The 13,901-nt window shown below is 42.2% G+C and overlaps 1 protein-coding gene across 1 annotated transcript in view; it reads left to right on the forward strand.

Annotated features, from left to right (window-relative positions):
• igdcc4 (immunoglobulin superfamily, DCC subclass, member 4) overlaps positions 1-13,901 on the forward strand; it is a 92,310-nt gene that overhangs the window by 46,688 nt on the left and 31,721 nt on the right. Inside the window, exons 5-7 of the mRNA XM_078427356.1 lie at positions 4,507-4,641; positions 12,848-13,003; positions 13,435-13,845. Coding sequence (XP_078283482.1) covers positions 4,507-4,641; positions 12,848-13,003; positions 13,435-13,845 — 702 coding nt within the window. The remainder of the gene's footprint in view (positions 1-4,506; positions 4,642-12,847; positions 13,004-13,434; positions 13,846-13,901) is intronic.

Below are 13,901 nucleotides of genomic sequence, written 5' to 3' on the forward strand. Positions count from 1 at the left end.
TTTTTAGTTTAGGAAGTACATTCATTTATTCCTGAAGCATGTTGAATGTGAAAACTTAATGAGGTAATATGAAGTATATATTATCTCTGTGTACACATGCAGGTATACTTGTAACAAAAGATGTGGGATTTTGTCTTTGTTGTGATGGCTATTCCCAGTTTAAAGCTTCACGGACCAGTGTTACATTGCTTTGTTTTTAACACCTCTGAAAGGACCTTGCATTAACTATTTCCTGGAGAGCAGCTCTATAACCCCTCATTCGGTTGAACGATAGTGTGATTTGTTAATTTTATTCCAAGAACTCTGTTTATTCTCAATACCTGTGACATTGTGTGCATTAATCTTCCTTTCTGAAAGGATGTCTCAAAGCCAAACAAATAAGATGAAACCATTTGCAAACAAAAATAGTTTCTTGTATGTGGAAAAAATGAAAATACTATTCTGTGATTTTATGGCTTTTAACATGTTTTTTTCCCTTATGGCTCATTTACAAATTAACATTTTCTGAATTAGCCATTTCTGTTAAACCATGACTGTGCATTCACATTTGGGCTTTTCTGACAACAGTGAGATCTCTTAATAATAATAATATATTCCTTTATTTGTCCCACACCAGGGAAATTTACAGTGTTACAGCAGCAAAGTGGATAGCAAGAGATCATTCATTATAAATAAAAGTAAAGACAAGGATAAATTGTCATCAGTTTACTGTGTATTCCTTAACTGTTACTGTTGACTCGTCTGCTGGGAGCAGTGCTGGTTGTGCAGTCTCACAGCAGTGGGAAGGAAGGACCTCCTATATCTCTCCTTCACGCACTTGGGGTGAAGGAGTGTCATTGAAGGAGCTACTCAGTGCAGTGACAGGGTCCTGCATGGGGTGGGAGTCATTGTCCAGCAGCGATGTTAACTTTGCCATCATCCTCCTCTCTCCCACCGCCTGTACTGAGTCGAGGGGGCAACCCAGGACAGAGCTGGCCTTCCTGACCAGTTTGTCAAGTCTCTTGCCCTCCGCTGCTGAGATGCTGTTGTTCCAGCAGACCACTCCATAGAAAATGGCTGATGCAACCGCCTTGTTGTAGAAGGTCATTAGGAGTGCCCCCTGCACTCTTGGTCTTTTTTGCACTGTATGACTTTCGTTAGGTCACATTTGGAGTATTGTGTGCAGTTCTGATCATCCCATTACAGGAAGGATGTGGAGGCTTTGGAGACGGTGCAGATGTGGTTTACCAGAATGCCGACTGGATTAGAGAGTATTAGTTATAAGGTTGGACAAACTTTGATTGTTTTCTCTAGAATGTTGGAGGTTGAGAGAGACCTGATAGAAGTATATGATTATGAAAGGCATAGAAATAGTCGGCGGTCAGATCCTTTCTTCCCAGGATGGAAATGTCAATGACTAAAGGGCATAGCTTTAACGTTACAATCCTTTTAGAAATTTGCTATATATAACCTAATAATATTATACGGGTAGCATCCTTTAAACTTCTACATGATGGAAGTTATACCGATTCAGTTGGTAAGTATGTACCATTTCCCATGTTATAATTAATGTTCGATGCATTTGGTGTTATCTTTAAAACAACATTTAGGTATAAATTACTGAAGTTTTGTGTGTTTTTATAAAATCTAAAACGGAGGCCTCTCGCTGTGGCACCAAATAATCCGTAACACATTTTACAAGTATCATGCAGTCTGAAGTCTCATTGATCAGTAGATTAGATTAGTTTATTTTATGAACTCTGTTGGGAATTCATCCAATTTCACTCTCTACCCGCAATAAATCTAATTATACGTTCAAACGAAATAAAATTAAATTATGTAGGGATCGTATCCATTAATGCCAGTTCTGTATAAAGCTAACTGACAGATTTATTTTTAAATAAATCATAAATATTCGTAACTATTTAGATAATTTGCATTTATTTCCATAAACAATGGTCAATCTCCCAAAGTCAGTTGAGTATAATAACAACATTGTTTTTCCTACTGCTCTTGTGCCTCTGATACTCTTTGATCTATTTTTTGCATTGCTTAACCAAAAGTCGTCATGCATAATGGCTGTTGTCCATGCCATTCATCATCTTACAATATGTAACACATATATGCCATCAAAATATCATTCTTAATATAATTCATAATATTCACATCAATCCTTCTATTTGCCAGTGGCAAATTGACTCTCCTAAATTTTTCATTCCATGTGAACCACAAAGACTGACATCCTATAAAAACTGCAGGAAGTTTGTGCAAAAATAACGTGTGATCTCCTTCAAGAAGGGGAATCTGTTATGCTTACCTGGTCCGGTGCTTCCATAGTACATGCAGTCAATGGTCTGGCAACTTCGTTCAAAACCGAAGAGCAACATTTAAAAAATGGATGATTAAGTCACCAGCTAAAGTAATTGTCTTTCATCCCTAATTTAGCTGCACAAATGTCGGGTTCTGATGGCACAAATCTGCCTGTTCTGAGAAATTATGTACGCAGCACAGCTGATAGATTGGCTGCAGTCTGACTACGAGTGCTCCTATTCAAAATGTGAAATTGTTGACAAAAATTCAAGTAGATACATACTTGGCTGATTTTTAGCAGTTTATTTTATTTTATTCTGGTATATTTAATATATTTCTAAATATTTGTGCTGATGATGTGATGAAATACGATCGGCGAAAGAAGAACTTTATTGAAATCCTCGGATTCAATCTCAATATTTGCTCAAAAATATCTACCTTGGTTTCTCAAATGGCCACATCATGCCTGGCATTTGATTCTATTTCTTTTGCAAACTTTGCAGTGTACAAAATATAAGCTTGATTGGACAGAAAAGGATTAGAGAAAAAAGAAATGAGTGGATATCAAATGAAAGAAATTGTACAACACAATGCAAATATAAGAAGTTTGAAGAAATTAAGGGTGCAATGAATGATAAAGAGAAGACCGATCAGATCAAGATTCACCAATCATCTCAGGCCACACAGTCCTCCTGTAGTTGAGGATATTTTTTAACCAAATGACAGCCTGTAGGATTCTGCATGTTTAAATTTTATATGAAAATTAACAGATACCACAATAATTGTAATACTACAATTAACAGATCCCCTTTTATTGGAAGGAAGCCACTATTATTGGATGCTTTCCACTATTACAGTAATTAGCTGATGATATTGTTTGATAACACTGCTAAATTTGCACTTTAATTATTAGTAATCTGCCATAAACAGTACATTCTTACTGGGATGCATTGTTGACTGCTGAGAATAAACAGCGTGAGCATGTGGAGCATTCACAGTGTAATAGAAGGAGGGAAATAGATTGTGATGAGCCAATTCTTTGTTTCACATCGGGGGAAAAACCAAGAGTTGCATGTTTGTGAGAATGTGATGTTACAAATGGTAATTGTATTACAGCCTCAACATCTCTTTGTGCTAAATGGGCCACTTTATTAATTCCCAGCCAAGGTCAAGTACCTGTACTTGATTCAGAACTTGCATTCAGTACTGCTTTTCTGATCATTAAAATATCCAGTTTTGAAAAGCCAGGAATATTAGTACGAGTGGAAAAACAGGATGTTGCATTCAGGGTGAGTATTCAAAAGCAGAGCTTGGATCTTTAGGTTATATACCGCTAACAGATTAGCACAGCCTGCATTACCAGGGTAAACTTTTGAAAAGCGGTCAAACTGGATGGAGTCCTTGGAGAGGTTCTGAAATTGTGCACCGATCATCTGACCACAGGCTTTGCTGACATCTTCAACCTCCTACTTCAGCACTCGAATGTCGTCATCTTCGTCTTGGAAATCTCCATCAGTTCAGTGCCCAAGAAAAATAAAATGAACTGTCTCAATGACTACTGCCCAGTAGCTCTAACATTGACCACAGCAATGTGCTTTGAATGATTGGTAATGGTCCACATCTACCTCATTCTTCCAGGCAATCTAGACTCCTCGCAATTTGTAAACAGAAGAACAGGTCTCCAGAGGATGCTACCAGTCCTCCCCCAACTACATTAAGTTCTGGCTCACATTGACAATAAGAATAGCTATGTCAGGATGCTTTCAGCCTTCCTGATGCAATGCATATTGACTATAGCTCAGCATTTAATATCACAACATCAAATAAGCTCATCCCTAAACTTCTGGACCTAGGCCGTAGTGCTTTCAACCGCAACTGTCCATCTTCACAGTGCATTGCATCAGGAAGGCCGAAAGTTTGCCTGACACATTGCCTTTTCTCTCTTCCACCTTCTGAGAGAGGATACAGGAGCCTGAAAGGTCAGATGCCCATGCTTTAGAACAGCTTCTTCCCCACTGTTATCAGACTCCAGAATGAGTCATCTCTTTCACACCACCTTCCTGGAGATGCTGCCACATACTCTTAACTCGATGTAATTCAGTTATTACATTATTTATTGTTAAAAAATATATTTTTGCTCTACTTCAGATTGCAGTTCTCTGAGCGTTGTAATTATTGTTATTTTCACATTCTTATTGTGTCCAATATCTTTTTTAGGATTTAAATCTGTACCTGGAGATGTGGTCATCATTGCTCAGCCAAACAATGTCACTGTTATTGCTGGTCAAACAACTATCATGGAATGCATGGCATATGCTGATCCAACGCCATTTGTTTCTTGGATTCGGCAAGGCAAGTTACTGTGAAAATTCTACGAAAATGAAATCTGCCGTGATGTGAGATGACGGTTTATTAGAGACAGCTATTTTATAATGATATTTCATTGCAAATCTTTGTTACATTGCGGAGAAGCATAGATTTCATTTATTTTCCCACACTTTTGATTTCACAATGCATTACCTACCTGTTGCCAGTTGAAGATTTATTTATTTCTTACAGGAATAATGTATGTTTTGATACTAGTGAGTGACTGATTTATAGTTGTAATAAACCAAGTGGACCCTTTGGGCCCAAACCTCTCCTGCATTGGTGCAGCACCCTCTCCTCCCCCCCCCCTCCCCGCTCCCCCCTTCCCCCTCTCCCGTTCCCCCTCTCTCCCCTCCCCCTTCCCCTCACCCCCACTCCATCCCCCTCAACCCCCCTTATCCTCCCTTCTCATCCTCCCTCCCTCCCCCCTCCCCTCTCCGTGCAGCTCCTGAAGGGACGTGTGGTGGAGTTGGAGAGGCAGTTGGATGACCTCAGGGCCATCCGGGAATGCGAGAGTTTCCTCGACAGGACCTATTGTGAGGCTGTCACGCCAAGGGTCCAGGTCGAGCGAAGGTGGGAGACTGTTTCCGGGGGGAGTGGACGTGGACTACAGGAGACCCCAGTGGCTGTGCCTATTGCAAATAGGTATACCCTCTTGGGAACTGTCGGGGCAGAAGACGTTTCCAGTCCGAGTGGCGGACCTGTTGGCAAGGATACTCGACAGGGGAGACCGAAGTCTGGAAGAGCCGTAGTGGTCGGTGACTCCATAGTCCGAGGGACGGACAGAAGATTCTGTGGCAGCAGGAGGGACTTGAGGATGGTCTGTTGCCTCCCTGGTGCCAGGGTTCAACACATCACAGACCGGCTTCAGAAAATCCTAGCGAGGGAAGGCGATCAACCTGAAGTCGTTGTGCACGTGGGCACGAATGACGCCGGGCGGAAGAGGAAGGAGGTGCTACAGCGGGAGTTTAGAGAGTTGGGAAAAACGCTGAGAAGTAGGACGTCGAAGGTGGTTATCTCTGGACTGCTACCGGTACCTCGTGCTGGTGAGGCCAGGAACAGAGAGATAGAGGGTATGAATTTATGGCTGAGGGACTGGTGCAGAGAGCAGGGATTTAGATTTCTGGACCACTGGGATCTCTTCTGGGCTAGGGGTGACTTGTACAAAAGGGACGGGTTGCATCTTAACAGCAGGGGGACAAACATTCTGGCAGGCAGGTTTGCTAGTGTGACACCTGTGGCTTTAAACTAAGTAGTGGGGGGGAGGGGTTAACAAATTGTGAATATGAAGATGAGGTAAAAGGGAATACAGGAGATATTGCAAAAGACTCTAGGAAGAATGGGAACAGAAGTTCCAGAGCGGAAAAGAAATTAAGGGCAGGGCCAATTGTGAACGATGTGAGAGGGGAGGTAAATACAGAAGTTAAAGTGTTGTACTTAAATGCGCGTAGTATAAAAAATAAAGTGGATGAGCTTGAGGCTCAGTTAGTCATGGGCAAGTATGATGTTGTAGGGATCACTGAGACATGGCTACAAGAGGACCAGGGCTGGGAACTGAATATTCAGGGGTACACAACGTATAGAAAAGACAGACAGGTGGGCAGAGGGGGTGGGGTTGCTCTGATGGTAAGGAATGATATTCATTCCCTTGCAAGGGGTGACATAGAATCAGGAGATGTTGAATCAGTATGGATAGAAATGAGAAATTGTAAGGGTAAAAAGACCCTAATGGGAGTTATCTATAGGCCCCCAAACAGTAGCCTCGACTTAGGGTGCAAGTTAAATCAGGAGATAAAATTGGCGTGTCAAAAATGTAATGCTACGGTGGTTATGGGAGATTTCAACATGCAGGTAGACTGGGAAAATCAGGTTGGAAATGGACCCCAGGAAAGAGAGTTTGTAGAGTGCCTTCGAGATGGATTCTTAGAACAGCTTGTACTGGAGCCTACCAGGGAGAAGGCAATTCTGGATTTAGTGTTGTGTAATGATCCTGATCTGGTAAGGGGACTAGAGGTAAAAGAGCCATTAGGAGGCAGTGATCACAACATGATAAGTTTTACTCTGCAAATGGAAAGGCAGAAGGGAAAATCGGAAGTGTCGGTATTGCAGTATAGCAAAGGGGATTACAGAGGCATGAGGCGGGAGCTGGCCAAAATTGATTGGAAGGAGGCCCTAGCAGGGAAGACGGTAGAACAGCAATGGCAGGTATTCCTGGGAATAATGCAGAGGTTGCAGGATCAATTTATTCCAAAGAGGTGGAAAGACTCTAAGGGGAGTAAGAGACACCTGTGGCTGACAAGGGAAGTCAGGGACAGCATAAAAATTAAGGAGAGGAAGTATAACATAGCAAAGAAGAGTGGGAAGACAGAGGATTGGGACTCTTTTAAAGAGCAACAAAAGTTAACTAAAAAGGCAATACGAGGAGAAAAGATGAGGTACGAGGGTAAACTAGCCAATAATATAAAGGAGGATAGCAAAAGTTTTTTTAGGTACGTGAAGAGGAAAAAAATAGTCAAGGCAAATGTGGGTCCCTTGAAGACAGAAGCAGGGGAGTTTATTATGGGGAACAAAGAAATGGCAGACGAGTTAAACCGTTACTTTGGATCTGTCTTCACTGAGGAAGATACACACAATCTCCCAAATGTTCTAGGGGCTGGAGAACCTAGGGTGATGGAGGAACTGAAGGAAATCCACATTAGGCAGGAAATGGTTTTGGGTAGACTGATGGGACTGAAGGCTGATAAATCCCCAGGGCCTGATGGTCTGCATCCCAGAGTACTTAAGGAGGTGGCTCTAGAAATAGTGGAAGCATTGGAGATCATTTTTCAATGTTCTATAGATTCAGGATCAGTTCCTGTGGATTGGAGAATAGCAAATGTTATCCCACTTTTTAAGAAAGGAGGGAGAGAGAAAACGGGTAATTATAGACCAGTTAGTCTGACATCAGTGGTGGGGAAAATGCTGGAGTCAATTATAAAAGACGAAATTGCTGAGCATTTGGATAGCAGTAACGGGATCGTTCCGAGTCAGCATGGATTTACGAAGGGGAAATCATGCTTGACAAATCTACTGGAATTTTTTGAGGATGTAACTAGGAAAATTGACAAGGGAGAGTCAGTGGATGTGGTGTACCTCGACTTTCAGAAAGCCTTCGACAAGGTCCCACATAGGAGATTAGTGGGCAAAATTAGGGCACATGGTATTGGGGGTAGGGTACTGACATGGATAGAAAATTGGTTAACAGACAGAAAGCAAAGAGTGGGGATAAATGGGTCCCTTTAGGAATGGCAGGCAGTGACCAGTGGGGTACCGCAAGGTTCGGTGCTGGGACCCCAGCTATTTACGATATACATTAATGACTTAGACGAAGGGATTAAAAGTACCATTAGCAAATTTGCAGATGATACTAAGTTGGGGGGTAGTGTGAATTGTGAGGAAGATGCAATAAGGCTGCAGGGTGACCTGGACAGGTTGTGTGAGTGGGCGGATACATGGCAGATGCAGTTTAATGTAGATAAGTGTGAGGTTATTCACTTTGGAAGTAAGAATAGAAAGGCAGATTATTATCTGAATGGTGTCAAGTTAGGAGGAGGGGGAGTTCAACGAGATCTGGGTGTCCTAGTGCATCAGTCAATGAAAGGAAGCATGCAGGTACAGCAGGCAGTGAAGAAAGCCAATGGAATGTTGGCCTTCGTAACAAGAGGAGTTGAGTATAGGAGCAAAGAGGTCCTTCTACAGTTGTACCGGGCCCTGGTGAGACCGCACCTGGAGTACTGTGTGCAGTTTTGGTCTCCAAATTTGAGGAAGGATATTCTTGCTATGGAGGGCGTGCAGCGTAGGTTCACTAGATTAATTCCCGGAATGGCGGGACTGTCGTATGTTGAAAGGCTGGAGCGATTGGGCTTGTATACACTGGAATTTAGAAGGATGAGGGGGGATCTTATTGAAACATATAAGATAATTAGGGGATTGGACACATTAGAGGCAGATAACATGTTCCCAATGTTGGGGGAGTCCAGAACAAGGGGCCACAGTTTGAGAATAAGGGGTAGGCCATTTAGAACGGAGATGAGGAAGAACTTTTTCAGTCAGAGGGTGGTGAAGGTGTGGAATTCTCTGCCTCAGAAGGCAGTGGAGGCCAGTTCGTTGGATGCTTTCAAGAGAGAGCTGGATAGAGCTCTTAAGGATAGCGGAGTGAGGGGGTATGGGGAGAAGGCAGGAACGGGGTACTGATTGATAGTGATCAGCCATGATCGCATTGAATGGCGGTGCTGGCTCGAAGGGCTGAATGGCCTACTCCTGCACCTATTGTCTATTGTCTATTGTCTATTGTCTATTGTCCGTCCCTAGGAGATAGATTTAAACTTTAAAATGTGAATAACTTTTAAAATGTAACAACGATTTCAATGAAACTTCTTCCATTAGCACCAAAGGGACGACGGTGAGTAAGGTGGGCCTAAAATTGTCATGTTATCGTGTACCACCTTGGCTGTAGTTCAGGAACAAACAGACAAATGAGAGTTTTAGTATATAAACATCTTTTTCACTTAAACTAATTTATAATAAAATCTATTAATCATTAGCAAGAACAGAAATGCTGGAAGAACAGCCAGTCAAACAGAATCTGTAGATAGAGAAACAAGCCACATTTTGCATGATCACCTGGTGTGCGTATGTGTGCGCGCGAGTGAGAGAAAAAAAGGGGGGGGGAATGTATTCATCTGATTGCAGGCATTCCCCTTTGTTCCACTCATTTCCCTCTTCCAAACGCCTCCACTTACACCAATTTGCTTTCTCTCTTGATTTTGTTGGAGTCTTTGGCCTGAAACATTAACTGGATTCATATTCCAGCATGCTACGTTTTATTTGTTTACAGTTGATATTCAAAACTGCCACCTTAATTTCCAAGAACATTATTTACCATTTTTGAATGCAGATATGCAATGCTGAAACATTCCACTTTTTTTTAACAACACACGAACTGTTTCAACGTATTCAGGAGCAATGTGTTTTCAAGTAGTTTTCAATTTGCAGATGGACAGACAACAGAACCATTTTTTTGTGGTGCTCTGATCAATATTTATTTTTTAGATAGCACCACCAAAATTGAATATTTCACTTCTTTGATAACCTGTATGAAACTTTCCAATCCGGATTCCGCTCAAACCACTGTACTGAAACTGCGCTCCTCAAAATCACAAACGACATTCTCCTCTCCTCCGACGCTGGCAACCTCAACATCCTCATCCTACTTGACCTCAGCGCCGCCTTTGACACCATAAATCACTCTATTCTCCTCACCCGACTTGAAACCTCCCTTAACATCACCGGCACAGCCCTATCCTGGTTCAAATCTTACCTCTCTGACAGACACCAGTTCATCTCCATTAACAACTGTAAATCCCCCACCGCTCCCCTCCCCCAAGGTGTCCCCCAAGGCTCAGTCCTTGGCCCCCTCCTCTTCATCCTCTACCTGTTCCCCTTGGTCAATTAATCCGCCGTCATGGTCTCAACTTCCACTGCTTCGCCGATGATATCCAGCTCCTCATCTCCACCAAGTCAATCTCCCCCACCACACACTCTACACTGACAAACTGCATCACTGAAATAAAATCTTGGCTTCAATCAAATTTCCTCAAACTCAATTGCAACAAATCTGAAATCATCATCATTGGTCCAAAAACGCTCACCAAATCCACCCAAAACTTCATCCTCAACATTGATGGTCTCCCAGTATCCACCTCACCTCACATCCGGAATCTTGGAATCATCTTTGATCAAGCCCTCTCCTTCGACAAACACATCAAACACATCACAAAGACAGCCTTCTTCCACCTCAAAAACATTGCCCGTCTCCGTCCATCCCTCTCCTCCACAGCTGCAGAAACCCTCATCCACGCCTTCATCACCTCCCGTCTGGACTACTGCAACAGCCTCCTCTATGGCGCACCCTCAAAAATCATCAGTAAACTTCAATACATTCAAAACTCCGCTGCCCGTCTACTCACCCACACCCCGATCCGTGACCATATCACCCCCGTCCTTTATAAACTCCACTGGCTCCCCATCCCCCAGAGAATCCAGTACAAAATCCTCCTCATAACCTACAAAGCCCTCCATAACCTGGCCCCATCCTACCTGACCGACCTCCTCCACAGGCACACTCCCACCTGCACTCTCCGCTCTGCTGCTGCCAATCTCCTATCCCCCCACATCCGGACCAAATTCAGATCCTGGGGGGACAGGGCTTTCTCCATCGCTGCTCCCACCCTATGGAACTCACTACCCCAAAACGTTAGAGACTCCTCCACACTCACCACATTCAAAACATCGCTGAAGTCTCACCTGTTCAGTACTGCCTTCAACCACTGAAGGTCACCTCACCTTCTGTCTCCTTTCTCTGTGCGTTTATTTATTTACTTATTTATCTATTTATTAATTTCCCTAGGTTCTCTAAATCTCTGTAAAGCGTCTTTGAGTACATGAAAAGCGCTATATAAATAAAATACATTATTATTATTATTATTATAAATGCAAATCTGCTTCTATAACTAACACTGGATAGCTTTTTAAAGCTACCTCCTTAATGGTGCACTGAAAATCTACCATATTCATATTCCACATGGAGTTTTGTGTACTGACCTGATTGCCAACAGGATTGCTAGGTTGTCACGGCGGTTTCGAGGGGAACATCTTTAGTTAGAGGGTGGTGAAACTGGATTTTTTTTGCCACAGAAGGCTGTGGAGGCCAAGTCAGTGGATATTTTTAAAGCAGAGATAGATAGATTGTTGATTAGTACAGGTGTCAGAGGTTATGGGGAGAAGGCAGGGAAATGGAGTTAGGAGGGAGAGATAGATCAGCCATGATTGAATGGCGGAGTAGACGATGGGCCGAATGGCCTAATTCTACTCCTATCACTTATCACCTTATGAACATTAATCATGGCATGGTGGTAAATGATTTATTTGAAAAAACAACTTAATAGGGCAGAACATTTCACCCACAAAAACTTTCAGATTAGATTTTAGATATGTTTACCTGATAGTTAATGGAATAACAAAAGTACATTTTTTAATACTGCACATGTCCTGGAGCACCAGGGCATATGTTTGGCTGAAGGGAACATTTGTAACAAAGAGTCAAAGAGTATTTCTCTTCACTGACACTGTTTTGAGTGCCAGTACGCACAATTGAAGCCAAGATACAGAACAGTCCAGCAGTGTTAAACTATGATGAAAGAAGTAGAAATGGTATTTTAAAAACAAACTATCAAATAAACGTTCATTTCTTTAGCGAAAGTGATGACTTTTAGCTGCATTGTACACCAATTACACAATCAATGGCGCTTATCTGTGGAATTCTTTGCCTCAATTCTCTGAATGCATTCAAGAGAGAGCTAGATAGAGCTCTTAAGGTATGGGGGTATGGGGAGAAGGCAGGAACGGGGTGCTGATTGAGAATGATCAGCTATGATCACATTGAATGGCGGTGCTGGCACGAAGGGCCGAATGGCCTACTCCTGCACCTATTGTCTATTGTCTTCCATGAAGTGTTAGTATCCCAATTTAATAAATGCAGGCTATTCCAAATATGGTAGAAACAACTTTACCAGAATGGGGATGATACTTAACAATAATGGACAAGCAACATAAGATGAAACTTATGTGATCTTCTTGTCAAGTGTATAAGAGTGCACAGTTGCTTTCCCCCTTCAGTTTAGGAGTGCCATCTTAGGACCTCTGGTGGCAGAAACTATGTACTGTTTAAGTGTTTAAGTAACTCATGAAATTCTGTATCCAACAGTACTCTGGGAGTATCTTCACCAGAAGGACTGCAATAATTGAAGAAGACAGTCCACTATCAAATTGGTATCTTGTTTTGAGTTACAAATATTGGCCTTGCCAGTGTTGCATGAAATCCAATACATGAATAAATAAATCAAAGCTAGTTCACTGACTGCGATTGGGTATCGAAGGGAAGGATATACAATGTCAAGTGTAGGAAGGAACGGCAGATGCTGGTTTCAGACACCGTCTGAAGAAAGGTCTCGACATGAAACATCACCTATTCCTTTTCTCTAGAGATGCTGTCTGACCCGCTGAGTTACTCCAGCTTTTTGTGCCTATCTTCGATTTACAAACTAAGCTGTACAATTACTTGTTTTTATTTCATCCCTTGCTGTACCTGCAGATGGTAAACCAATTGCTATTGATGTAATTGTGGTTGGAAGAACAAACCTTATGATTGCTTACACCCAACCGTACCACTCTGGTGTGTATGTCTGCCGTGCCAATAAGCCACGAACCCGACAGTTTGCCACTGCTGCTGCCGAACTGCGAGTGCTAGGTATGTGTGTCTTCACTTTTATTCACTGGAACGTTTGTTGTCATGTACTATTTCAGTTATATCAAATGCACTAAGCAATAGCAACTTGCAGTCAGATGTGCAAGATTGAACATTATTTTGTTCGCAGTATTTAACATTTTGATTTTCAAAATAGGCCACAAATAAAAGTTATTGAAATATATTGTTGAACTTGTATATAAGTAGTAGACCTGGTTTTCATCAATATTAAATGTTATCAAAACCTTTTCTCCAGCTTGATCAATAACAATGTTTCTAATTTCTTTGGTGATTGTTTATATTAGCAGTAGTTTTGTTTTAGCGTTGGTTCATAATTCGTTGGATATTAGAATTTTTAGGAACCATTTTGGTGCATCCCGAATGGTGCAGAATTTTTTATTTCAAGTCTCTGAAGCTCTTTTCTTCTTTTCCAGCCCCACCAATGATCACACAGTTTCCTGAGACAATCTCCCGGATCCGTGCAAGCACCGCTAGATTTTTCTGCAAAGCCAAGGGGGAGCCTGCCCCGAGTATTCACTGGCTGAAAAACGGGGAAGACATAATGTCCAATGGCCGAGTAAAGATCCAGAGCAGTGGCAGTCTAGTCATTAATCAGATTGGAGTGGAAGACGCAGCTTACTACCAGTGCATTGCAGAGAATAGTCTTGGAATGGCTTGCACTACAGCCAAATTAACTGTGACAGTTCGGGAGGGCTTGCCCAGTGCTCCCAAGAGTGTGTTTGTCACTACATTATCAAATACATCAGTATTAGTATCCTGGGAACGTCCAGAGTACAACAGTGAGCAGATTATTGGATTCTCCCTTCACTATCAAAAAGCTGTGGGTAGGTGCACTGTATTTGCTTTACGTCTGTGAATGAGTGCCACTATACATGAAACC

The sequence above is a fragment of the Rhinoraja longicauda genome, chromosome 33 (assembly GCF_053455715.1).
Source record: "Rhinoraja longicauda isolate Sanriku21f chromosome 33, sRhiLon1.1, whole genome shotgun sequence".
NCBI classification, from domain to species: domain Eukaryota; kingdom Metazoa; phylum Chordata; class Chondrichthyes; order Rajiformes; family Arhynchobatidae; genus Rhinoraja; species Rhinoraja longicauda.